The 25,765-nt window shown below is 35.8% G+C and overlaps 1 protein-coding gene across 9 annotated transcripts in view; it reads right to left on the bottom strand.

Moving 5' to 3' along the window:
• Window positions 1-25,765, bottom strand: part of pyd (zonula occludens-like protein polychaetoid) — a 251,726-nt gene that overhangs the window by 25,472 nt on the left and 200,489 nt on the right. For 8 of the 9 annotated variants that reach the window (XM_089640257.1, XM_089640258.1, XM_089640260.1 and 5 more), the window contains 10 exons: window positions 12,742-12,944; window positions 7,330-7,520; window positions 5,649-5,933; window positions 4,960-5,193; window positions 4,134-4,197; window positions 3,817-3,967; window positions 2,946-3,078; window positions 2,043-2,183; window positions 948-1,126; window positions 390-561 (listed from right to left, as the gene is read on the bottom strand). In XM_089640257.1, coding sequence (XP_089496383.1) covers window positions 390-561; window positions 948-1,126; window positions 2,043-2,183; window positions 2,946-3,078; window positions 3,817-3,967; window positions 4,134-4,197; window positions 4,960-5,193; window positions 5,649-5,933; window positions 7,330-7,520; window positions 12,742-12,944 — 1,753 coding nt within the window. The remainder of the gene's footprint in view (window positions 1-389; window positions 562-947; window positions 1,127-2,042; window positions 2,184-2,945; window positions 3,079-3,816; window positions 3,968-4,133; window positions 4,198-4,959; window positions 5,194-5,648; window positions 5,934-7,329; window positions 7,521-12,741; window positions 12,945-25,765) is intronic. The other variant, XM_089640259.1, reaches the window with a different exon arrangement.

The following is a 25,765-nucleotide window of genomic DNA, read 5'->3' as shown; positions in this document are numbered from 1 at the left end:
GTCTGTCGGTTGGACTTATACATGTATAATAATAAATTCTTTATTCCAGAATGTGGGGAGGTTAGTGCAATCCCACACATCCCATAGAGGGTAGACTATGATAATAAGGGCATCGACATGGTTTCTGAGAAAATTGCCAGCATAAAAAAATAACTCGTGCCAAATTTGATATTGGAGACAATAGGTGTTACATCTATAAAAATCATTGAACTTCATGAATTCATTATTATCCAATAATCTAACATGCCATACAAAACACATAACATTACAAAAATGGGCGGTCTACCATCATAGTAACATGAATAATGAATAATAACAAAAACATTATTTAATTCCATGGTACAACAGATTGATTGGTGGTTCCTGATTTAATGGATGAATGAACTCACGTGGTGCAGTGAACTTGTCAGGATAGTCCCTGAGCAGCTTCTCGCGGGCCAGGTCTGCGATGGGCCCAAACAACACCACGGGCCGCACAAAGCCGGGGTGCTTTAGGACTACTCGCTCGTAAGCGGGGAACTTGGATATGCTATCTGAGAATACTACGTCGTCCCAGTGTTCCTGCACATATAGCAAAATAGACAATAATAAAGCTAGCAATAATGGTAAAGGAACATACTGTGATATCCTAGTATAAGAGCCTACTCTTAGATGGCAGTGGTAATAAATAAAGCTGTCGATAATGCAGGGATTTTATGTTACATGTGATTATTGTAATTTTGCTCAAATTTTGAATTAATTTAATTTATTTTCCTTTGGATGGAGTATCTTCCAGACAGCTTGCTCCAAAAAAAATTATGAGATTAAAAAAAAACTTTACAAGTTAGATTAGTTAATTTTTGGGGGCGACATGGTGTGCCAAAAGCTTCAAAGGGAAACAGAATGTTTGGACCAATAGAGTTGAAAGTAGAAACAATGAGTATGATTGTATATTGATGTGTATATACCTTCCCCAGAGACTTGGATCTCCGATGGGTGGACCTCCTTCTGCGGAAGAAGCTGCCGCGGGACTCGGAGCTGCCGGCCGATAGCTCCTTTTTGGTGGCATTGAACTGAGCCGTGGCCAGCTCCTCCGCGCGCGCCTTGTTGGGGATGATGCCCTTCTGGACCTCCTGGTTATTGCGACCTGGACAAGACCATTGAATCATTATTAGATTAGCACTCAAAATAATCCACGATTTTAAAAAACACTTCTTTCGTTAGTTCCACTTTTGGCTGCCAGCAGAAATAAGTGTGTAAAACTCTACTAAGATATTCTCTCAGTAGAATTGAATGAGTGTCCCAAACAAAAGAAAGAAGTTGATTTGACAGATATGGGGGAATACAAAGAGGATTTAAGAATGGTTGGAGGTGAAGAATTCATAATGTGTTTCGTAAAATATGTGAAAAGAACAATTTGAGGATATTAACAAAAAGCGGAAGATATTTAAAAAAATATATATTTAACTAGTAGTTGTGTGAACAGTACACCTCGCGTTTCTAAATTTAAGCAAAATTTGCTCTGAAATCTTAAGATTTTTAAGTAGGTTTAGAATATCCACCTACTTAATTATAAACCATAGAGTATTCATGTCAATTAAATCAACAGTGGCATTTTTTTATTTCAAATAAAGAATTTCCCAATTTGTACAAGGAAACATTATCCCGATGAGAATTCTTTTTTCAAACTTTCTTCAGGTAGGTAGGTACTATAATATTAAAAAATGCAAATAAGAAAGTTAAAATAAACACGTCAATTTCACATTTGAAAAAGAATCTTTACTGAACCATAGTCAAAGATAGCCATTTAGTCAAATTAATGCTTGCTTAATCAATAAAGTGGATGCAGCAGATTTTCGAAAACGGAACACACAAACAAATTTACAGACATGCCGAATGGTCAAATTTAAAGAAGACTTCACTATGTTCAGTAAACAGTATGTATCTTGGTGTTAATATTTTTTAAATGCCACCAAGAACGGGTAAATCTATCTTGTCCAAAGCTGGACGCCAGAAAGCTAATGAAGAAGCTGTATGCAGTAAATAAATGGTTGGCTGATTACCTATCCTAAAGACTTGCCAGGCGCCTACAGTCCCGTTGTGCAGAGTGTCCACCACGTGGAACACGTCTCCGCTGCGGAAGGACATCTCTCCCTTGGTGGGCTCCGTGTAGTGGAAATGGCACTTTATGTGGAATGAATCACCTATAACACAACATAAACAATACATGTTCAATTTATATAAAGAAGAGTGACTGTGGCGGGCAGCTGGGCAGGCGTGCAAGCAGGTGGGGCTTAGATTTTTTTTAAAAATCATCAGCTTTACTCCGATATTGATAAAATTTTCCAAAGTTGACTTTTGAAACAGCGGAAGGTCAATGTCTATGTGAGATTCTTAAAAACTCAGGCAATTGAAAAAAACGCCCGGGCAATGTCGGGGACTTCAGCTAGTTCAAAAATAAAATTAAAAATTGAACAAAAATACATAGTCATAAGACACGATACGGTAGTTTCATTGTTTTTTTCTTTATTCTTAAAAAATTATTGAAGGCATTTTTAGAATACATTTTCTACAACGATTCAAAATGTGCCATTTTTGATTTTCACCCAAAACGACATATTCGTTTTCGTTCATGAATATGGCGTTGTTGACGTCACACCAGTCAACGTCGGTGACAGCTGTCCAGCCAGTAGCTTTTTCTACATCATAATGACGATGTTGCCTATTTAGGAATGTGCAGTATTAGATTGTTTTTAAAATCAGTAATTATGAATGAAAATATTAAAGTTACACATTTTTATCAGAATCAGAAAAATAAACTTTAAATCTTCCGCACTTTTTGTAAAATGAGAGAAAATTGTGACAACACCAGTTTTATGAAAACACATGTTTTGTTTATTTTGAAACATAATATGGTAGGAAAAGATGTTCACATTAAAATGTGCAAACGTATGAAGTTATATTACCTTTTTGTTGAGCAGCAATGGCCTGGTATTCTTCGGGTGAGTGTTGTACTATTAAATCTATTTGTTCCTGAAGACTCAACAAGAACAGAACAGCCTCTTCTCTCGTCACTCCCTTCATCTCCATTTCATTTATCTGAAAATATAACTCAACATTAACATGACAACTTCTTTTGGTAGTGAGAAGAGTTGTACTAATACGCAGTGGATGATTCTTTCAGTAGGTACATAATTTATTTTAGAAGGAGAATAAAAAAAGAGCATGTAAGTGAATATGTATTACAAATATGTTAGTATGAAGGAATGGGAGTCAGGATAGAGAGACACATGCAGTGTTCTGTTCTCTCTGCCTATCCCATGCAGCAACAATATAATGGTAAGGTGGATAAATAATGTCAATACATGAGTATGATGGGCCTGCCTAAACGGGTGCTCCAGTGGAAGCGACCTAGGTAAATATTTACTATTTTGACACCCTCTTAACCATTAAGTACCGACGTATAGTTTGACAGACACCTCGACCTTTCAGGATTCCGAGATACTTATGTCAGCATAGTTGTATTACCCCGCTCTTCTATCTACCCCTCCAACAGTTGCCTGGAAGCGTTCATGGAGAGTGGTAGTGTTGGCAAGCGCGTTAACGGTAACTTATGGCTTTTATAAGGTCTCGAGTGGTCCGATAGACCTACGACATAAAATTACTCATGTAACTTTTTTTCGGTTTCCCATCTGTCATTTATTTATTTTTTTCTCATTTATTTAGTCCATGTGAAAATGAATCAACCAGGGCCATAGCCGACCGAGATCGGGGAGTGTGGCGTAGGCAAAATCCCTACTCTGGGATATGAGGATGTTAACAAGAAATACAACTTACCTTAAGTATGTTATCCCCCGGGGTGAGGCCCTGCAGCGAGGCGGGACTACCGGGCTGGACGGCAGACACGAAGATGCCCACCTGGTTTCCCCCGGTCAGCCTCAGGCCCACGGATCCATCCTTTTGGAAGCTGATCAGACGAGGCTCACTTCTGCTCAAACGAAAAGAACAAGGAACTGTGTCAATTACGTAACTTGGACTGAATCCCTGATGCAATCAATTATGTATCTACATACTTTTATTAAGCATGTTTACAATTAGATTTTATAAAGTTATGGTAAGGATTATATTTTAGGGTTTTATTTTAAAATACTTACGCTGGTTTATTTCTTTGGCTCAAGGGATCCTCTTCATACAACTGCCTTCTACTGCTATAATAATCTGAAAAAGGAAAATAAATTGTATACAAAAGTTAATACTGTCTCAGTAATCCTCTGCTCGATTATCCGACAACTATCATAATCTGCCGTTATTTGAACTACTCAATTGAAAACACAAGATCAAAGCTCTATAATTTACCGGTGTTCGTGTGTCAAATTCAGTAGTCTGCGACGTTCCTAGACTCGAATGCCAGCTTTTGTACACTGACGCGCCGGGTTAGGTTATCTTACTTACACACTCAGTTACTATACTTACCGCTGTCTAGCTTGCTCTAACTGATCATTTTATCAGCGACCAGTATTAATTTTTGTTGTTTTAGGATATTTCTGTTTGTCGTGTGTTTCTGTTCGTTTCATTCAGCCACGTGTTTTGTTTCGATAAGTTTACAGAATTTAGTCTTCTCGCAAGTGTAAATATGATACCTCAACTTTAAACCAAAAATGGAAATTTTTCAAAAGATCGATAGAGGTGTTTGTTTTTAAGACATACTTGTTCTAATTTTTTTGCATATTTTGTATGTTTGTACTATAATCCACATCTTTCACTAATTGGACACTTGCCTGGTTTTTGGAGTGGTGGAATAGTGAGAGAATACTGTAATAAAATAATTTGTTGATATTGCATCTTCAAGATAAATATTTTTTAGATATTTTTTTATTTATTTTTTGGTTCTTTGTAAAACCTTATAAGAGTTTCAATTCACTTAACTTACTTGAATATTTCTAAGAATTAGGTATAAAATAACAAGTCAGAATAAGTTACCATAATCACCTTCAGGTCGCGGTGGGGGGGGGCGTGGGGGATGGTGGTGGGTTTCGGTAGGCGAGGGGGGCTCCAGGTGCGGGGGCGAGGCGGAAGGGGGCAGGGGTCCCCGGGACCTACCGCCCCCCGCTCCCGCACCGCCCCCCAGCATGCGCTCATCAGCTAGCAGGGTAGAGCGGGAGGGGGGCGCCACATACAAGTTCTGCCCTGAATAGGAATTCAAGGGATCTGAACCTGAAAATTATAAATATTGTCAATAAGTTGAGATTTTCAAGGCTAAAAGTATTATAGTAACTAAATAAGTAAAAATATTTATTTTTAGGTATTGTGACTAAATTGTATTGTGTAAATAATATTTTTATATAATAAATATCTCACTTTATTGTTCTTTTTCAAATATCGCAACTGGGTGCATGATACCTCCAGGGTGAAAAAATTACAATTTTACAGGAGTGAAAAAAACGCACTTTTATGCAGAAAAACGAATGGAGACTTACATTAATTTTTCTTTATTGTAGATATTAATATAAATAAATATTATTTGTAGGTCCAATTTTTAATTCTTTTTTCTTCACATTGCCTCCCTTATGATTTGGAAATTCCTCCTGTCCCAAAATGAGATTCATAACTCATCAGGATTGCTATGTAGCAGGATATGTTTAAAAATAATAGTGTAAAAAGTAAATCACCTAAGATTTCACCATAATTATTATGATAATTAGGTTCGTGGAATGGGGTGGCATTGGCGGGTGCGGGACGCTGTTCCCTAAGGCAGACCAGACTCAGGCGCTCCTTGCAACCCTCCATGATCTTGCGCGCGTCCTTCAGCGACATGGAGTCCCCGCATGGTGTATTGTTGATGCGTGTGATGACATCGCCCTCACAAAGCCCCTGCCCCGCCGAGTTGAGCTGGTCGCGCGCCTTGGGGGTGAGCTCCTTTATGAACAGCTTGCAGCCCAGTACTATTCCGAAATCTGACAAAGGAAAGATTTAATATGAAATATCACTCACATATTTTTAGTTTGACCTAGATAAATTTTCGCCCGTGGCGCTTCCTTCCGTGCCTTCCTCGATGTTGTAATACATATCTCACTTCCCTTCAACCTCGTTATATACCCCAATTGGGGATGCAATAATCCCATTGGTTTCAGGAAATTTGTGCTAGTGTGCGGTATTAACGTTTTTTTTAAATAATTTCAGAGCGGATATTTTAACCTTTTTTCATTTGCATTGATGAAAACGGACCAAAAAGTTTGCATTTCAAAATAGCTAGTATTTTTTTGGGACAGAACTGAGTCACACCAACATCCAAGCGGCTGTTAGTGTTAAATGGCTGGAAAATTTCTAGGAACGAAACATAGCATTTATATAGCGCAGTTTTGTGTTGTTTCACTTCAAGTGCGCTTAACTATAATAAACTTAAAAATAAAATTGTGTATTGTGTTCCTTTAAAAAAAAAAATTAATAACATAATATGAAATAAAGAATAAACGGTTTACACAAAAGCAGAGAATAAAATTTAACAATAATAGTGCTATTTTAGTAGAGGACAACAATAAAAGACAATAACAGTGCACGAAAAATAAGAACTTTAAAATTAAAATATTATATAAAACAGGAAAACATTAAAATATTATATAATAGGTGGACATTAAACATAAAAAAAGATCTTACTCTTCTTTCAGCCAATGATTGTAGGTACAGCGGAATTACTAAAAAATATTACGAGAGAAGAGGAGGAATGTACATCTATTTTCCATCCTTCCTCGTTATTGAGGCATTTTGACCTTGAAATTCCTTTCAATGTCAACAACGCTGTAAAGTAATGGTTAAAAAGGTCGAAAATGCAGTTTCTCCCTCCAGATAATTATTTGTAAATTTACCCGAACCTCCCCCCCGGAGGCGCTTTGAAAAAATAAATCCCTCAAACCTATACATTTTTATTTATTTACATTTAAGAAAGGAAAGTGGAAAGAAAAATATTGCATTTGCTACAAAAATGTGTAGTAAATGGGATCTCGTAACGCTTTAAGTTTTTGTTAGCGCCAATCGCATTCAGTCCTCCATTAATGGAGTTACCTGAGGCATCTACAATGTCAACGCTTTACTTAGGAATTTTCATGGACAGTATTGAAATGCATTCAAAACTTCTAAAACCTAGCTCTATACACTGAATATTGCAGTGCACCCGGAGGTAGTCATGATTTCACTGAACTGCTATAGTAGTTGGTTGTATCCTAAAGGTTAATAAGGATAAATGGCATAATTAAGGTATTAGAGGATCACTTAGAGGGCCACCTTAGTAATGAACAAGGCCCTGATGATTTGGTGGTTCACGGTTGGCGCTATTCATCAAGTACAATGACTCACCTTCCTTCTTGGTACCCTTGGTGAGCGTGAGCTTGATGGGCGTGGGCGGAGTGGCGGGTGGCGCGTGGGGCGCCCTCCGCCGCACCACGAGCGACACGGTGTTGCCGCTGTCGCGCAGCACCTGCACCGCAGTGGCGTACTCCACATTCTCCAGCGATACGCCGTTCACGCTGATGATTCGATCGTTCACTCTGCAATACAAAAACAACAAGTGATACTTTTCAAAAGTTAAATAATTATAAAATTAGTGATTATTTACAGTTTGATCACCACATAGCAGTGATTTTTGGCTCTGTGACCAAAGGAAACATATACAAGTACCTTTCACGTAAAAAAATTACATACATTACACACATGAAATCTTGAACATTAATTTTAAAAAATCAACCTGGGAAAAACGAAGTTCTTTTACTATGATACATCTATTTTAAAACATTAAAAACAAAACATTATTTGGTTTGACTGACGATTGAACCTTCCTACCCAGGAACTGGAGTCGTGAACCGAGTCGACAACCGAGTCGACAACTCTACCAACCGAGCCAAATGCCGATCAAGTAAGACCGAAATTTATTTCGTATGTCTGCTGTAATGTCATCAGATGTCAAAGAAATTCCTAAATGTCTGTGTGTACACATAATGGCCACCAAAATTTGATATAATGCATTGTCATCGACAACGAGTCTATCTGTCCAGTTTCAGCTCAATCGAATGTCGAGAAGTAGGTTAACTTCCGCTTCCAAGATTTGTATTCATTCATTACCGAAAACAAAAGTGAAATTCAAATAGATGTATTTAAAAAATTAACTTTAACACATCTTTTACCACTTCCCACGAAATAAATAGTCGCCTCCTGTAGTAATATTATATATATTTTTTAATATTTTTTTTATTTATTTTATAAAATACAGTAAAATTATTTAAATTTACATAGTAAGAACATATTTCAATAAAAATTAACATGTTTACCTTTACAAGAGTCTAAAACTCGTGTGTAAAGGGATGAAGTAATGAAGCTGAAACTAAAACCAATTTTTTTTTTTTAATAGCGTACATGAGCGGAATTATGTAAGTTTACTAAAATGATATTTTGAATAGGTAGGGGTGTTATAAGAAATCATAATACAATAATTATGTTATAAGTTATATCTCGCTGCTATAAATTCCTAAAAATTATTGTCACAATGAACAATAGGCCCAATTTCCATGATTCCTTCAGTTGACTCATGACTGCAATAATAATTCATATCAGGTGCTGCCTAACCAGCAAACTAGTAATTCCAAGAAGACAAAATTTGGCAACAATCGATAACCATTTATTAGCGAGCAAATCTAAAGAGCATATTATTATTCTGAATATGATGTAATTAATTATTTAAAAACACGCCCAAAAAGATTAATAGTCTCGCCAGTGAGATCATCTCTAATCCTTTCAATTCATCTATAGTAATTATCCAAAATCCAAATTACCATTTCATGGTCTTCAAAAAACTGTAAAATTCCACAAGAATGAATCATTTTGCAATCGAGGAGCATTTTTTAAAAGAGTAATCTACCCCAAAAGGTGTGTTTAAACTTTTTTTTATTCTTATTCTCTGCGTAGATGTCTACGAAATGGCTACCAATATAAATATATTGACTGCTTCATGTGTAATAGAAAATGATACATTTTCAGAGAGTGAAACATCTACATGGTATTAGTTTTAATGATAAACTAATATTTTTAAGACAAGGTTTTATGCATAGCATAAAGGATAACAAATAATTTTATCCCGTTGGTGGCATTTATTTTTACTCGGGAGATATTTTCAATTTGTAGTGATATTTCAGGCGACTAATTATTTGTTATCTACATAGTAAGTGAAATAACTAGGTAGTGTACAATGTACAAGAGCCATTATTATCTTATTTCTATGTATCTGAGTAGGACAAATGCAAAAAATAAACTTTATTTCCGATTCCCTATCAAGAGTTTTTCCCAGGTAAACCTTAGCATTTTTTCTATGTACTTACTTAACAACAGTTTAAATTTTTTTTAATTATTTATTTTGTGGAAGTAAATACTTTGAAAGATAAAGCAAACATTCAATTTTATTTTATTAAAAACAATGATTTTATTGTTAATGTATTGTGGTGTTTAGCTTTACAAAAACTTTTTTTTTCTTCAAATATGTAGATATTTCACTGTTATCAAAATTATCAATTTTTGACTTATTTGTAAATAAAGATAGCTTTTCAAAAATGAATTGTGTTTTCCTATTATTCATAATGTTTCACAGTTAATTGAATTAGCATTTAAAGATTATCATAAAACTGCTGCATGAATAAAAAAGTTTTTGTAGATATTTTCTTTGTGAAAACGGGTTTTTTCGAAGAATTTGAGGAATTCATAAAATTTCAGCGTTCATTTTTAGGTTTTGTGAAATTTTTTTCAATTCTGTTATTATTTCAGTTCTGTCAAGCAACTAACTAGCCTATAATGATATAATAACAGAACTTGAATAGGACTTTCACAGAACCCGAAAATGAATGTTGAAATTTGATGAATTGTTCAAAATCTGTGAAACAACCCATCCTTAGTATTTATTACTGAATCTAATATTCAATTTTAATTAATTTAACTAAATCTTAATCTAAAATCTCGGTGTAAATATTACGCGGCACTTAAGGGTACGTATACATTTGCGAACCGAAACTCGAACCAATTACGGGAAAGGAACGAATCAACTGCAGGCGAGTTTCGCGCAATTTGCGGTTGCTTCGTTTCTTTCCCATAAGTTGAGGTTCAGTTCGGCAGTTCGGTTCGCGGATGTATACGTAGCATAAGATCGGAATAATGAAAAATTAAACTCATTACCGGTTTCATGATAATTCCTCAAAATGACAATTCAACACACCTTTAAAAGGTGATATAAAGTCATTAAAAATGATGAAACAAAAACTAGGTTAAATAGTTACACATGTAACACTTTTTACACGCGTGTTAAATTGTCTTTTTGATGAGTTATCCGGTCACCCTCATTACCACGGCATAGGTATGGTCAAATCGGGCTTAAAGCGGGTTTAAGGTCGGCCTAACTATACGCTTAACAGACGCGTTAGAATCTTGTAAAAAGGCTATAAATCAATTAAAAAATAAAATGTGGCTCTTCTATCCTAAAATACACATTTTCTATCGATTTCTATTCTTTCAATTTCTAATTTTCATTCGCTAAATACTTTATAATCACATCTTCACACGCAGACAATTCAAGGTAGCTCAGTAGCTGGGTATTTTGTTAACGTTAAATACAAATTAGAAAATGTAAATCGATACAAAAATGCTTGTATGTTTTATAGCTAATCTGCGATTGAATCCATTTAATCCAAGATAAACAGTTGCAAGATCCCAAAGGTACAGCTAATCTGCGATTTAATCCAAGGAATCCAAGATAAACAGTTACAAGATCCCAAAGGTATAGCTAATCTGCGATTTAATACAATGAATCCAAGATAAACAGTTGCAAGATCCCAATGATATAGCTAATCTGCGATTGAATCCAATTAATCCAAGATAAACAGTTGCAAGATCCCAAAGGTATAATTAAGAAAAGGTAGAAAGAATGCACCTAGAATACCTACAGGGAATTGATAATAGTTACTAAAAAACGCCTCCATTGAATCCAAGTAATCCACGAAAACATCATACACCTATTAAAATAACACCATTATTATGAAATTCTTACCGTTATTGCCAAAATGGAGATATTATTATATATATTGAGTACCTATTTATCTGAAACTACAGAATTATGTTTACTTTTGGGATGAATATGAAAATGAATGGTAAAAAACTAAAAATGCGTCTATCAATCTTATTTATATAAAGAAAGTTTAGTGGCTTCGATTTTTATACAAATCTACAGTTTTATTCCGAGATAGATGAAATTTTGCACACTTTACCTTCAAAACAAGAGGAGGGTCACTGTATATATTAAATTTCGAAAAACTCTGCGTGAAGCCCGGGGAATTCAGCTATATTTATATAAATAGTGTATATGGCAAGCCGGCGGCGTGAATTTTATTTTTATACAAATCTACAGTTTTATTCCGAGATTGATGAATTTTTGCACACTTGACCTTCAAAACAAGAGGAAGGAAAAAAACGCTATCTGTTTTCGAAAAACTCTCGGGCCCGGGCGACGCCGGGGACATCAGCTAGTTCACAATAAATTTGAAACCGGCTCAAAGTATTTAACCCTTCAAGCCTCTGGCATATTAGCCGTTACATTTCTTTTAATTTGTGTGTATTTCCGCTTCTCAATAAAATCAAATAAATGGGATATTACTGAACCTATCTGAAAGCTAATAACTGTTTTTGAATGATGATGAAATACGTATTGAGATTTTATTATTAGAAATAAACAAATAATTTTTGAAATACTAAAATTTAGAAATCAAACATAAAATGTAAAAAAATTGACCACCTTATTTTTTTCATCTACACACTGAACTAAAATAACTGATAAGGAAAAAAACACATATTTTATTAGACAAACATGTATTATAAACATTCCTCTCGCCTTTCTTTTTTGTCCTTTCATATAAAAAGAGATAATAAAAATTCCCAAAGTTTCAGAATTTTTTTCTCAAATTGCTGACGAAACCTTTGGTTTCATAGAGGTGTACGTTTTAATTATTTATTTGTATCATTAACGCCTTTCGGCTTTTACATAGTATAACTTATAGGAAAATAAGACTAAAAACTATAAAATGAGAAATGAAAATTGCGAAAGTAATAAAGAGCACCAATAAGCGAGTAAAATAACAAAGGATACGCGGTAAAAGTTAAGAAAATATTGGGTAAATAACAAAGCGAACAATGAGATCATGTTTAAGTAACACATTTAACTACCATAACATAGTTAATGCTTATTTATTTATTTATTATTTTATTTACGATTCTGTGGATAACTTCTATAATTGAATGTAATGTTCGGTATTTTTTTCTTTCGAACACCGTTTAAATCAATGTGTCTAACTATGATCGTAAATGAGACACAACGATTTCTACGCGACCATATTATGAGCTGTTCCGAAAAGCAAATAAATTTACTGTACTCTTTTACTTTAAAAACCGAACAAATTATCCTGAGGGGTGTTTATGCAATTTTTCAATATTTTCCCGTTTATTCTATTTTTCAAAAGTTCTACTTAAATTATGCCCCATCCGAGTTCCTACTTCATATTGAAGCAAGAAGGAGACTTCATTCATTGTTCGAAAATAGCGATCGTCTTTCTATTACACTGTCTAACCCCGCAGCAACTTCTGAATTCAACACAGCATAATATGGTTGTAGAGTTTCAGGTGGCTAATGGCTATGTTCAAAATGAGATGATTAATAGATAGGGTAGGTGTAACAGGTATACTCACTGTAGCAGCTCCTCCGCCGGGCCCGCCTTGAGCACGTCGCTGACGGCGATGGAGGGGTCTCCGCTGGCGAAGTGCGGGTTGTCGCGCCCGCCCGACACCGCGATGCCGAAACCGTAGCCCGGCACGCGCGACACGGACACGCGGTGCGTCTCCCAGGCGCCCGGCCCGCCCAGAGCGGAGGAACCTCCCGCGCCGCTGCTGCCCTGTAACAAACAAACAAACAAACTCCACTTAGATATGCGCACCTTTTGGACAACAGTTTTTATCAGTCAGATATTTGGCTTTTGCTCTTTGAGGCAATCCATCCAATATATGAGTCAGCTGTGTTACTCTTTCTACTTGGGACAACGTCTTGGATCAGTTAGATATTTTACTCTTTCTACTTGAGACAACGTCTTGGATCAGTCAGATATGTTACTCTTTCTACTTGAGACAACGTCTTGGATCAGTCAGATATGTTACTCTTTCTACTTGAGACAACGTCTTGGATCAGTCAGATATGTTACTCTTTCTACTTGAGACAACGTCTTGGATCAGTCAGATATGTTACTCTTTCTACTTGAGACAACGTCTTGGATCAGTCAGATAAAAAAAGATAGCCGGCTCTTTTGGACAACAGTTTGAATTAGGAAAATATAATGCTCAATTCAATTCAATTTTGTTTATTAATTTCAAAAACATTACAAAATTGTTAATTTCAATGAGTTTTAAAAATATTTTTGCAATAAGAATTCTTAGATTAATATTAACAGTGTGTATATCAACTATACCAGTGATAATAGAGCTTGCCTTTTAAATGAAGTTTCATTGATGCTAAAAATGTCGATATCCGAATTGATTCTGTTCAACAGCAAGATTGCTCTCCCCACAGGCATGACCATTGGCAAGTTAGTTCTGCAGGCCGGGAGATAAAATAGTCTATGTTGTCGGCGACGCAGATAACCACCGGGAACATAGAAATGAATGCTCTCCATGATGACCGAGTTTTCAACCCATCCATGAATCAGTCAAAAGAAATGTGTAGCAATGCGCACATCCCTCCTGACCCGTGGATAGTTTATTCCGAGCATACCCAAAAGAAAGTCTGTGGGATATAGCCACGGGTAGTAGCCATACTCCCTCATGTAGAGAAATCTCAAGATTTTTTTCTGAACTCTCTCCAACATGAGAGAATACATATAAACAGGCCAAAATTTCGGCCAGCCGAGCCGCGAATTACGGGAAAGGAACGAAGCAATAGATATACTGAGCATAACGTGTTCTTTTGGAAAAAAAAATGGATCGATTAGATATCTGGACCTTTTAAAACAGTTGGATCAGTAAGATTGTGTGGGTCGTAATGAGCAGTTCGATTTGCATCAATTATATATACATTTTAGTATTTTGAAGAATCATACCGATCAGTCATATAATAATGGTATATTTTGGAAAACAAAAACAAACAATAGCAGGATTAATTAGTTGCGTGTGTTTTTTCGATAGTTGTATGATGTTGTTGGATGTGGGTTTGTTCAAGAAACATAATATGAATTAATCAGATAAATAATAGGTGTAGTAAACAATTTAGAGCAGTCAGAAATACATATGTAACATAACAGTGGGGATCGACCTTACTCATACAAGCGTGGGTTTTATTACACATAATATAATAAAACAACATTCTTAATTACGCGATGTTTTCCTACTGTTGATTTACAGCAAATAAAAAAAAATATATATATATACCGTTGAAAACTACATAGGTACAGGGTTTTCAAATAAGAGGTGTTATTTTGATATTCAATCGTAAAAGATCAATGGTTTCGTTGCTTGTGTGGCACGTAGCGCCGTCTTGTTGAAACTAAACGTTGTCCAGATCAATACCATCCAATTCCGGCCATAAAAAATCATTAATCATCTCTCGATAGCGCAATTCATTCACCGTAACTGTTGCTCCAGCCTCATTTTCGAAAAAGTAAGGACCAATGACTCCGCCGGACCATAAACCGCACCAAACAGTCACACGTTGAGGATAGAGAGGCTTTTCAACAATAACTCTTGGGTTTTCCGAGCCCCAGATGCGACAATTTTGCTTGCTGACGAAGCCACCGAAGTGGAAATAATAATAATAATAATAATACTTGGATGACTTGTATAGCGCCGTTTTTGTGCAAAAACACCTCAAGGGCGCTGTACAAACTTATAATACATTTGTACAGTGGTCTATGTTATTACTTAACTATTTATGGAGAAAATATACAGTTCAATACTTACCTGATAGGTCACTTGAGATTAACACTTAATTAACATTATCTAATTGTTTATTGGCGAAATTTAGATACAGGATTCAGGACTTAATTGAAAAATTGAATATAACTGGACTTTCTCTTAGGATTGGTATATTTAATTTAAGGATACGACAGCTTAAAAAGGTAGGTTTTTAATTTAGACCTGAATTCTGTTGGACTTGTTATGGATCTTAGTTCCGGAGAGAGTTTATTCCAAGCCTTCGGCCCAGATACTCCGAAAGCGCGATCACCAAACTTAGTATTTGAAAAATGGGCCTCATCACTCAAGATGATTTGCATTTGATTCACTCAAGTGAATTTTAATCATTTCAATGCGTTGTTGAAGCGTGTATCGTTCCATTTTTATTAATGGCGCAGTTTCTACTTGTTAAATGTCAAAAAATGACAGCTTCAAAAGTAACATCTACCGAAATAGCGGGCTATTCAAAATAACACCTCTTATTGGAAAACCCTGTAGTACCTACCTACTAGACGAAATATTTACACGACTTGTCATTATTTGTATGTAAAACACATTTGGTACAAAACGCAACACAGATTCAAGATCCGCGCATCGATATCTACAAATTATGTAAAGCACGTTACGCAAGTCGATATTTTTCAAATCGAACAAGATATTAAATTTATGCTACCGTCAAAATACTGGCAGGTACCAAAAATATTATCATGTACAGGCTCGTATTAAACAGCCTCGATGGCGTAATATTAAGACGACACGTTAATGCCCTAAAAGTGACGTAAATGAAGGCGTCTACAAAAATGTGTAACGCGCGGTCGAGGTGTATTGGACGGACCTACAGTCGAACTTGCCCTGGAAAATTGATATATCCGCGGGGTTTATTTTAATTAATTCTGATAGCCGTATTACTAAGATGTTTCTAAACGAGTAAATAAGTACCTTGAGGAGTTACAAATACGTCACCTATAAAAATAAATTCTTTTGATTACCGCTAATTTCATAGTCGAAAAACGTTTTATGATTTTCGAACCGTTTTAAGGCGATGCCATACGTAGTAATGCAAAATCATGTGTTTTTGGTTTGAAACTTTGGTCGCCTAGAAATGTTTCAGATGCTTTAATTAAATACTGCGAGTAGAATACATCTTGGCCTTTGAAATAATCGAGTATTTTTTAGATACCTATTTTTATAAGCCCAGAAAAAAATAATGTATAAGGCCTATGAAAACTGCTTTAAAGTTCAAAATCTCCTACTTACGAAGCCATTTTCGGTTATGATTTTATTGTATAATGTGGCAAATTAAGTTATTTATAAAATGATAGAAAAACAAAATATTTATGCCTGAACATCCACAAAATAAAATAAAAGGCACTTTTTGGCCATATTTTTTTCTTGCATAAATCAAAACAGCTGGATGGTGTTAAGCGGGAATTTAAGCCTTATCGCCATCTACGTAAGGAGTGTTATTGATGGCGGCTCGATTCAAAATATTACACGACGTAGTGCATCGCCTTAATACAACTTCCACTGACTGTTTTCCCCACTGATTAGATAGTGTTCTTATTTATACTTTTTGGCCATATTTTTTTCTTGCATAAATCAAAACAGCTGGATGGTGTTAAGCGGGAATTTAAACCTTATCGCCATCTACGTAAGGGTTATTATTGATAGCGTAGACGTAGTGCATCGCCTTAAGTAATAAATTTTAATGGTAAGGTCCTGCTTTTATTAATCTTAATATAAATAGCTTTATTTTTATTATTGTTACAAAAGCTCGTATATCCGTAATATCAATTCAATTTGGAAGGCGGGTATGGGTACCGCCGCCCCGGGAACTATTTATTGGATAACCCTACGTTTGGTGCCCGGGTTCATGGGGTGAGGTTTGTCTAGGTCTCGGCGCCGGATGCGTTTGCCCACCTACTGATCGAGAAAGACTGGTTGAGGAAGACTTTTTGATCTCTCCGGCCGGACTCTCTCATCGCCTTGCGCCGCAGTGGGGGCAATGGATTCATACGTCCGTCACTACTGGACACATTAAACCCCAGATTCCTATCCACCCCTCATACATTTCTCCTTGCAGAACTTCTCTCGTTCCTTTCCCTAAGAAGACCCTACACACAGCATCCACAAATATGACATAGGCCCTTTTCCCTCCTGTGTGGGGGTAATGTAAAAAAATCTGTATGCCTTGACGATATCCGCTCTACTCGATTACGATGATGTCAGTTTAATACCCAAAGAAGTAAAAAAGCAAATAAGTCAAATAGAATTTAACTCTCAGATGGGCAAAATGGCCTGGTCAGGCCATTTTGATTTTCAAAGGTGATTTTCTTTTTTCCGTCGACTTTTTGGCAGCAGTAGCTTTATACTATACAACTTGGCGAGCTGCGTCGAATGGTAATATTTCCGAAGAATTAGCGTTTAGTTGGTAGAATAAAAAATATAAGGCAAAAACTTCAATGACTGTACCACGTGGCCTGTACAGGCCATCACATATTGTATCAATGTCAAGGTGGGTCTGCGATTCAGATACCAACTACCCGCTCAGAGGTCAAATTAAGACCGGAAAACTTCGAGATGCTGATCGTGAAGCAAATCGTGGTCTTGGATTTAGTTGACAAGTATGGTAAACTTTTTTTTATGTCACTCGACTTAGCCAGAATTCTGGTGGAAAAAGGACTTGCCATCGTTGGTACTGTACGCCCAAACAGGGTGTTACACATATACAACATACATACAACATATTGACACGTTCATACATACTATTTGTACACTTGCCTTTATATAAAACTAGTTTTATAGTCCAAACCTCTCATACGGCCTGGCCAGGCCACATTGCCCATCCAAAAGGGCAAAAGTACATTGCCCCTCGGAGGGTTAATCTAAGCGAAAAATTAATTCGATTAAAAAAAATGAAGTTTTCCGAAGGGTTGCGGTCTAAGCATTCGACATTCGGAAAATAATACATAATACGAACAGGCGCTGCAGGGCTGTGTGTTGTGATGCTAATTGCTTACAAAAATGGCTTTACAGCTGTCATGAGAAACATTATTTTTTTTAAATCGTACTGTGCACGAAATTCAATAGTAGGTTAGTAATAATTGGCTTTGATTAGCCTATCGAATTGCCCAAAATGATAGAACAGTCGATGACAATAAACTCTTCAAATAATATCATGTTGCGATACGTAATTTATACAAAGCGCGTTTATCGAAGTTGTACTAAACGCCCACTGGAACGTGGAGAAACGAGGTATGGTGTGGTGATGACAATACGGCTCGCGTATGGCGCACGAACGAATTATTGGTATTTAAACACAGCGCAATGTCGTACATTCAAATAATTTCACGGATTTAAAACAATGGAGACTGCCAGTTGGAAATCAAAACAAACTTATCACTGAAAGGCTTGTTAAGTGGCGACAAGAGACGAGGCACTTACGGAATATAAAGTGGCGTGCGTAGAGAATTCCAACCACTACTTGTAACTGCGCAGGTATTTGTAGGAAGAGGCAAGTGCAAGCAATACGCACACATAAATGTTCATACTGAGGGCTTATGCTTATAATAATACACTGGGTTGGTTTCAGTCAGGCTGTTTTCTAGGAGACGAAACTAGAAACTCGACAAATTCCTAGAACACGACGCACAGTGGGCTTAAAATCGCCTTTCATAGACATAAAGACTTGAATTTTTAAGGGTATTTATTTTGGCTAGAAATGGACTCTGCTGATCATTACTATGCTATAAAATTTCGTACGAAGCAATTGCGTGTACAAATGAAGGAGTTATAAATTTTTAAAGAAAAAATTGTATGGCACTGACATTAAAAATGAGGCTATCTCTGGAATCATAAGGTTGGCCATTCTATCCTTACACACAGATATTCTACTATTTATTTGTATTTTTTTGACATATTTCGTATTGTGGCGCAACTTGCGATTTAAAAAAAAAAATCCTCAAGTTGAACAAAAAACTTTTTTATGTTGATGATTCATTTTCATGCTTAAATGCTTTACATTTGCACACGCAATTGCTTCATACGAAATTTTATAGCATAGTAATGATCAGCAGAATCCATTTCTAGCCAAAAAAATACCCTTGAAAATTCAAGTCTCTATGTCTATGAAAGGCGATTTTCAGCCCACTGTGCGACGACGGAAAATGATCTTTATATTCGATAAATACCCTATACCTATAATCATCGATGTAATGCTAATACATGTATAGCGATTTGATCCTCTACATACTACTAACTATTGTTTGATTGCGTCAGTATTGGAACGATTAAATGTGAAAACGAAATAAAGGTAAATAAACAGAAAATAGGGAATAGTAAGTGTTCAAAGATGGTTTGAAAGGGAGATATGTAAATATCAAACTTAGAGGGAGCGCGCTAATATTAAAAAAACCAAAACAATTAAGCGAAAATGGTGAAAATATTTGATAAAACACGACTCGTTTGAAATAGAGCAAAAAACTCTCGACAAAGGCTTTAGTTGCATTTAAAGATACACTGAATTTTTTCATGGCAATAACATATTAAATAACAGAACAAAATGTGTTTTTAATCATTTTCGGAGCTCACATTGTGATTTTTTTCTATAGAGGGAATTTCGAAGAATTAACGTTTCCGCATAACAAATGTGTAGATATTATCTTCAAAAATAGCATATATTTTTTTTAGAACTTAAAAACTTAAAGAGTTAAAGAGAAATTGGAAATACGGGGGCTTAATACACACTTAAAAAACACTTTGTAGTAATTAGATAATAAAAAGTATTTCAGTTTCCAGAAACGGGAAAAAAATGCATTTTAGTAGTTATTTCATCAAAATTAAAATTGATTGTTCACTTGCGGCCATTTTTATTTATCTGAATGATTTAAGGATTGTTTTTTTTCTTCGATTATTTAAACCAAAATATTAACATTTGATCCTAAAATAGGTTCATAGTTTGGGTTAATCAAAAAAATTAACTAGCATAAGAAAACAAAGTTATTATTATGTCATAACATGGCGTGAAGAAAAGACGTCAAATTATCCGTTTTTAACGAAATAGCTACTAAAATGCATTATTTTCCATTTCCGGAAAATGAAGTACTTCCTTCTCATTATAATCTAACTGATATAAAGTGTTTTTAAAACAAAATGTGCGTATCGAGCATAGCATGTTCCTAGATTCTGTATATTTACTAAAATCAAATTAAAACTCGGAAATCCGAGGTCAAAATATCAAGATATCTGTACAAATAAAAACGACATGATTAAACACCCCAAATCACCATAAATTCATAAATTGTAATCCCCAGCGTAGGATTTACTTAACTTACTATTCAGAAGTTTGTGCGGCATTCAAAAAGTTGGCTCTGAATTATTCAATAATAATTGCGATTTATATTGTAGGTAGGTATGACATGAACTGGTACTGGCATACGCGCGTAACATTATTCCCTACGTATTTTAGGAAACAAGATCAGTGGGTATAATCTAATCATCTATTAGGCACTAATAATGATTATTCCGATTTGACAGCTCGCAACATTAATGGGCTCTGGACAGGATTGACCGGACCAGCGGCGTAGCTACATAGGGGCTACGCGGGGCAGTGCCCCGGGGCCCTCAAGCTCAGGGGGCCCTCGAATCCTTACCAGAAATCTCGATCGAACTGAACTTTTGGAAATTTCTCCCATTTTCAAAATAAATATGACAGGTTACAACTTGCTACCCCACTTTAATCATGACAACTCAGTAGAGAGAAATTCAAAAGTTATGCCTAGGGAATTCCCCTAAATTCTTTCTGTAGGTTGGCAGTGTGTCAATTTGACGGATAGTGATATGTGCGTCATTCCCCAACGACACTTGTAGCGTATTAAAATAATGATAAATAGAAGAAACCCAGTGGTGCATTTAAACGCAAACTACGCCAAGAAAGAGAAGATAGTAAACAAAAATTGCCCAAAATTGACAAGTTTTTTAGTCAGCCTTCTGCAAGTACATCTGGTCAAAATATTTGTATTGATAGTGACTAAAATAATGTGGTAACTGCAGTGTTGGTTGAGAAGCCTACTGAAGAAGATTTGAAAATTATTGCATTTGGAGATACTCCGCCACCGATCATGTGAACGTGGATGATGTTTGCATGACACACATAAGAGCGGAGGGTTTGGAGGAACCACAGACCTCTACATTTTTCGAAAATGTGTACGACAAATCTTTTTATGACTTGGGAACTTCACGAACAAAATATTAAGTGATAACGAAAAACGTCAAATTCTTGATATGGGGCCTTTACAGCCTTCAGGACCTTTTCCAACAGACATCAACCAGAACAATAGGTGTTTTTCAAAATCGTTCTACTTTTCGTTTTCTAAATATGGGCCAGTTAATCGTTTTTGGTTGTGTTCAAAAATATTCATATAGGCCCTTGTTTTTCACTTCAATTTATTAATATTTACCATCTAGTTTTACCTCAACTAACTCAGGCATGGACTGTTCACCAATTATTTAAGGAAATAATGAGTAAATATGGAGTGCTAGAATGCGACCTAACGGAAGTATTTACAGCAATGTTATTATTCTTTACAATTCCTGTCACTTCTGCAGCAGCTGAAAGGTCATTTAGCAAATAAAAAATAATAAAAAATTATTTAAGAAATAAGATGGGCCAAACTCGACTCTGACATTTATCGCTAATAGCAATTGAAAACAAAACCGCATCAAGCCTGGATTTAAACGATGTCATTGATACTTTTGCGAAAACTAAAGCTAGGAAAATATTGTAAATATAATTGTTATTTAGTCAGTTGGTAGGCCCGACCTTTACATAATAAACCCTTGAATCTTCTCTATTTCGTTTTTGTTTTTGTTTTTGTTTTTTTTTTTTTTAAATTAAAAGAAAGACAAACATTCCCGGGTTACGAATAACCCAACAATGTTTGAAAATCTCCTACTACCACCACAGAAAGCCGAAAATGTTGCTTGTGTTGTGATGGAGGACTTCTTGGCGTTGGGTTTTATTAGCCAAACCTATTTATGTTGTTACTGTTTAATATTTTTATTACCTGCCCTGCAGTCTGCAGTACACAAAAAAGAGCTTCAATAGCTTAGCATTTTTAAAGTGTTTGTATATTTCATATTTTTATTTGATAAAACCTAATCAGTTTACCTAGCAGTGGGGCCCCATTTTTTAATTTGCCCCAGGGCCCTTGGTTACCTAGCTACGCCACTGGACCGGACACGGAACAAAAAAACATATTTACAATTAATACAGACGAAATGCAAAGTGGTAAAAAAAAAGTGAAAACAGAACTTAAAATAAAGTCGCTATCCGCGTCTGTCTGTTTGTGCGCTTATTTCTTCTAAACTAGGCAACGAATTTTGATAGGGTTTTTACTATCATTTGGAGATTCATATCAGAAGATTCATCTCAAAAGATTCATCTCGAAAGATACATCTCGGAAGATTAAACTCAGATGTTTAATCTCAGAAGATTCATCTATTTATATATAATTTTTAAATCCAGTCATTTAGGGGGCATACCAGTGTACCCTGCTGCCGTCACCTTCAGCCCAAATAAATAAATAAAACAATTTTTTTTATGATTCTAATCGAATGAGCGTAGCAAAGTTCTGTATGACTCGACCATTCGGAATTTCATCTATTTGTAAATTTGTTTTTAACGTTTCGGTTCCGGTTAAAGATGGTGGAACATACTACACTTTTATCACGTCAGATTTCGCAAGATTATGGTTCCTATTTTTTTAATGATAAACTAATGTTTATAAGACAAGGTTTCTTATGCATTGTATATTCATATATATTTGTGCTCAAAGAATAACAAATTATTATAAGCAATAATTTAAAAAGAAACCTTGTCTTATAAACATGAAGCAAATGCTTTCAATGGAAGAGTAGTAAAAAGACCTAAGATGTAAAATGAATTATGTACCATGTAAACATATTATTAAAAATAAAAAATAATTACAAAAAAAAAAAAATAGCTTTTCATTAAAAATATTTGTCAAGTCAAAAAATGTAGATATAATAAGTATCGACGCCATCTAGTGGGAAATTAAGTACTAACAAAGCCTTTCCTACAAAAAATAAAGTTAATTGTTTACAGGTGAAAAAATATAATAAGCAGTAATTGTTGATTGAAGTACATTGAATTATTTGGCGTGTTCGAGTGGTCCAGAACACCTGACCAGACATCAGAAGGTGCGGGTTCAATTCCCGTCGGCGGCATTTATTTTTATTCGGGAGATATTTTCAACTGTCAAAGTTGAAATAATAATTAATTAAACAATTAAACTGAAATTTAAGTTTTGATTAATCACGAGAAAATTAGAAATATAATTTTTTTGGACGCGAGGTTCACTGTTCGTAGAACTACAAGTAATATACTTACCTAAAATTAAATACCTGCAATAGAATAACAATGGAATTCCACAAAGAAAAAACAGTAAAGAGAAATATTAGACGGTCGTGCTTTTTTAAAGCTGTAGTAAAAAAAGAAGAATTCTTTGAGATCCTCAAAAACGTTTTTTGATATGATGAGAATTAAATTGGGGTATCTCTTGATTACCTGGACCTGGGGAGGATAATGATAACCTTAAACTGGCAGAGAACATTCCTGGGCTAGTTTCGGGATAAACAAGTTGCAAGCTGTGTCCGTGAGCTGAGAGCCGAGAGCCGAGAGACGAGAGCCGAGAGACTGGTCTATTTTGTTGAATTGCTGAATATTAAACACATCCAACAAGAACCTTCACGTGCTTTGATAATTGCATGAATAATATTATAAGGCTGAATGCTGTAAAAAATGAGATCACTGAAGCGTATGTGTGATAAAACCATGTATGATCGTGTGAAAAATGTGGAGATTCGCAAAGAATGTAAGAAAGGGACGCTTAAATGGTTTGGGTATGTAAAGCGAATGGACGAAAAAAGGAGTGCAAGGAGAATATACGACGCGATGAATGTGAATGGTAGACGTCGGGGACGCCCGGGGAAGACATGGCACGATCAAGTGAACCAATGACAAAGAGTATTATGTATGTACGTGAATGAAGCAAGAATGTGAATGTGCCAAGACCGAGTTGTTTGGCGGTCCATCCTCTCTGTTTACCCCTGCGGAGAAACTGCGTGGTGGTTAGTTAATTAAGGCTTCTCTTGAAAAGATAATCCAATATCCATTGTTTAGATGTTAGGAAATACAAAAAAATCGAGGACTATATTAGCTCCTTGATTAAATACGTAATTATTTATCTCCGTACGACTTGGTGAAGTACGATTATTTTTCTCCAAACTTGACTAATGAAGTGAATTTAAATTGTGTTGAGACTGTTATTTTATCGATTTATTATTATTTATCAAGTCTCCCTAAAAACAAAGTGGATTCATTCAATTTCGGATATAAATTGCGCGAAATACAAGAGGTGGAAATCTTTAATTGGGTAGCTCTGGGATGACTGTCGTGAAAAAGGAAAATACAAATAATGTAAAGCTTATTTGTGAGTCGATTCGTGGAAGAACTGGCACAATCATCAACACTCACCAGCAGCAGTCCTGGCACGAAGCACGAGCTTTCCAAATTGCTCGGCGAATACTTCAACTGGCTCTGGGTAGGTACTGGGTGGGTACGGAATACCTCCGTATGCTTTAGATTGATTTGTATGCGCGTCTCACAGCCTACAGCGACGTGAGTTTAAGTCCACAATCCGCAGTTTAGAGTACAGCCAACACAGTCACAGTCTACCTGAAGAGCTTTCAAATGCAGCAATTACCATTGGATTGTCTCAGCACGTCAAATCAGCAGCGGGCATACGGGCTCGATACTCGGCCAGATCACAAATTTGAATAACAGCTCGTAATAATATTAATCTGTCGATGCATGTCAAATAGCAGAAACCGGTTGTTCAGACTATAATAAATAGCCGTGGAACCACGCGAGGCACATTCCACTAAACACTGAAGATAGTCCCGAGTTTGGTGAAACGGTTGTTTGGATGGACTTGCAGTACCCACCATCTGTAAAATTAGATGAAATATAAAGATGAAGATTTGAGTAGTCAGTGGTGATTGTCAGCAGCCCATCCAGTAGCTGTTATCTGTTGTAGAGAGTGTACAGTGTACAGTGTACAAGTAGAGTATTGGTAGAGCCTTGAGAATTGCGGTTTTCCTTACTGTCTTTACAACAGGTAATATTATTCAATGGACATTCCTCGGGCGCCAAATGTGCTGCTGTCGCGTATTCGTATTGGAGCCGTTTGATGGCCAAAAACAACATCAAAACCAGTTTTTTGTAAACAATCATTATATACCATTTAAATTTAGTACTATTATTGTGGGAAGATTACATTTCCTGGCCCTGCTGGTTAACAAACTGTATTATTTTACGCATAGATAGATATGGAACATCACGATGGAAATGCTGCGGTGTCGATTCCTCAATAGGAATGTTTTACCTAACGATTATACATATTACTGTGTAAGTACTTATTTTTGAATGCCCATACATAAAGCCTACGCAATCGAGGAATCCGAGATGTTTTTATTACGTAATCGTAGCGATACATGTGAATAATTCAAATAAGAGATTTTGAGTAAAAGATAATCACTATTCCTCATAAAATTACCCAACTTCCTGTTGGTATCGGAATTCCAATACACGTTGGTAACATAAGATATTCATTTCGAAGAATGTTTCTTTGTACATTGCAGTGCAAGGGTCGAGAGTTCGATTACAATTTACCTACATCGCAAACGTATTAAATGT

Source organism: Hesperophylax consimilis, chromosome 15 (genome assembly GCF_061612785.1).
Source record: "Hesperophylax consimilis isolate HC1 chromosome 15, BYU_Hcon_1.0, whole genome shotgun sequence".
NCBI lineage: Eukaryota > Metazoa > Arthropoda > Insecta > Trichoptera > Limnephilidae > Hesperophylax > Hesperophylax consimilis.
The sequence above is the reverse complement of the archived record's forward strand: the minus strand, read 5'-3'. Positions and strand labels throughout refer to the sequence as shown.